The sequence below is a fragment of the Anneissia japonica genome, unplaced genomic scaffold (assembly GCF_011630105.1).
Source record: "Anneissia japonica isolate Jap-2015-1 unplaced genomic scaffold, ASM1163010v1 scaffold287593_len981703_cov172, whole genome shotgun sequence".
Taxonomy (NCBI): domain Eukaryota; kingdom Metazoa; phylum Echinodermata; class Crinoidea; order Comatulida; family Comatulidae; genus Anneissia; species Anneissia japonica.
The window spans coordinates 521947-524182 of NW_022726550.1; the positions used below are offsets into that span (position 1 = coordinate 521947).

At 29.8% G+C, this 2236-nt stretch overlaps 1 protein-coding gene across 2 annotated transcripts in view; it reads right to left on the reverse strand.

Annotated features, from left to right (window-relative positions):
• LOC117113272 (annexin-B12-like) overlaps positions 1–2131 on the reverse strand; it is a 13371-nt gene extending 11240 nt beyond the window's left edge. For both annotated transcript variants that reach the window (XM_033256570.1, XM_033256569.1), the window contains exon 1: positions 1998–2131. In XM_033256570.1, the coding sequence (XP_033112461.1) occupies positions 1998–2006 (9 nt within the window). In that variant the 5' untranslated portion in view covers positions 2007–2131. The remainder of the gene's footprint in view (positions 1–1997) is intronic.
• Between the last annotated feature and the right edge of the window lie 105 nt (positions 2132–2236).

Genomic DNA, 2236 nt, shown 5'->3' on the forward strand with positions numbered 1-2236 from the left:
ATATATATATACATATATATACGTTTATATATATGTATTTACCTTTCTTTGATATATATTATATATATATATATATATTGGCCTATATAGGTCTATATAGGCTATATAAATGTATAAAATGTGTATATATAAATTTATATACATATATATACACATATTTACATATGTATTTATATATACACATATATATATGTATATATACATATACATATATATATACACATAGATATATACATATATATACACATATTTACATATATATTTATATATATACATATATATATGTATATATACATATACATATATATATATCATAGGCCCTATATATATACACAATATAATATATACACATAGATATATACATATATACGTCTATATATAGGCATATATAAATCATCAAAGAAAGGTAAATACAGTGTTACTTTACAGTAACTTTGAATTTACTTTTCTTTGATATATAGGCTATATACCGGTAAATGTATAAAATGTGTATATATAAATGGAGATATATATAGCCCTATATAGGCTATATAAATGTATAAAATGTGTATATTGAAATTTATATACATGTATATATATACATATATATGTATCATATATATATATGTATATATACAATATAATTTATCTCTCGTATTTCTATTTGAACCTTTGATGATTTATATGCCTATATAGGCTATATTAAATGTACAAAATGTGTATATATATATTTACATATTTCTATATTTCTATATATATATATATATATATATATATATATTATTTATTCTCATCCGTATTTTTAAATGCTTTATAAGATTTTTGGAATTGTTTCAGTCTTGCACAATATCAAATTATAGTGTCACTTTTTTATTTGAACCCTGGATTATATGAAAGTCAAAGAAATTTTCAGTATTCCTACTAGTACATAGATATATTGTATACTTCAATCCGTTTAATTTTTTTTTTTTTAGTGTAGTAGGCCTTGTCCGATGGGACGGTTAGAAGAGGAAATGATACAGCCCTACATGCGGATGTGTGTGTCAAATGACTTGTTTGGTCGAGCTTTTACTTAGAAATTACAATTTGATAATAAGCTCCTGTGCATATTATTTTCAGACGAGCAACAAGATTATTTGCCGTTTGAATATGAAAAAGTAGAGATTTAGTCTGCGGAATGCTAGCCTTTGTCGATGCTTCTTTTGTTTATCCAACTGTTCAAGGTGAGCTTAACATAGAAAAAAGACTCGATCAGCCGAGTGAAAGTACCATAACAAGATAAGCAGGATGCACTGTGTTCTTCCTTTTTAGGAAGAACACAGGATTAAGTTAGGAAATTCGTCACAGGTCTGTAACTACAAGTCTAATACTAAAGTTTAAAATACTAGGACACGCCTATATTTTTTTTTAACCAGTTGCTAATTATTTAAGTGACTCTACTGAACAAAGGGGTTCAGTATCCTGTGTAATTAACTAGAGGCCATGAGGCCCCTGGCCGCGAGTGACGGGGTACGGGCGAAGCCATTCGTGCTAAAATTTCCTATTTTGATGCATTTTTTACACGTTCTAATAACAGGCGCCAGTTGGCCAATTTGGGGTCATAGGTCCTGACAAAAATGTACTGAGTTACAATCCAGGGCTAATAAAAATTCCGGATCCCCTGGTTTCAGAAGTGAGGGGTCATTGTTACGTCCTTGCATATTCCATATCTCATGATTATCGCACTACATGTCCATGAAGCATCCAGACGACTAAATAATTAACTTGATAATAATCATGCATTTATGAAGCGCGTTATGTTAATTGCATCAAAACCGATTACAATAACATTTAAAACTTATGTTCAGCTCAGATGTTTTCTACAAAAAAAAATTATTGACGAGGTATTTCCACTAACACACACAAGCCCAGCCTACCACAATCAGCACGTATATACCACACCACTTCACACCGCAGCAGTGAATATGCCTAAAGCGTTTTGTATAACTTGTCCGAATATCAATTTGTTTAAAACTCACCTCCGGCATATTGGTAATATTTTTTTGTCTCACCGTAAATAGACCAGACCTAAAGTTAGTGGTACTGCAAAGCAGGCTGAGTGACAGATTTGGATGGAAGTCTGTATTATTTGGTTTTGATTCCTTGTTTTAGATCATTCCATTCTCAAACAGGGAGTAAATAATTTCCGAGTTGGCGACTATAAACTGAACTAGTAAAATGTATTCGTCATATGTATTATAAATGTATAGCCTAACTA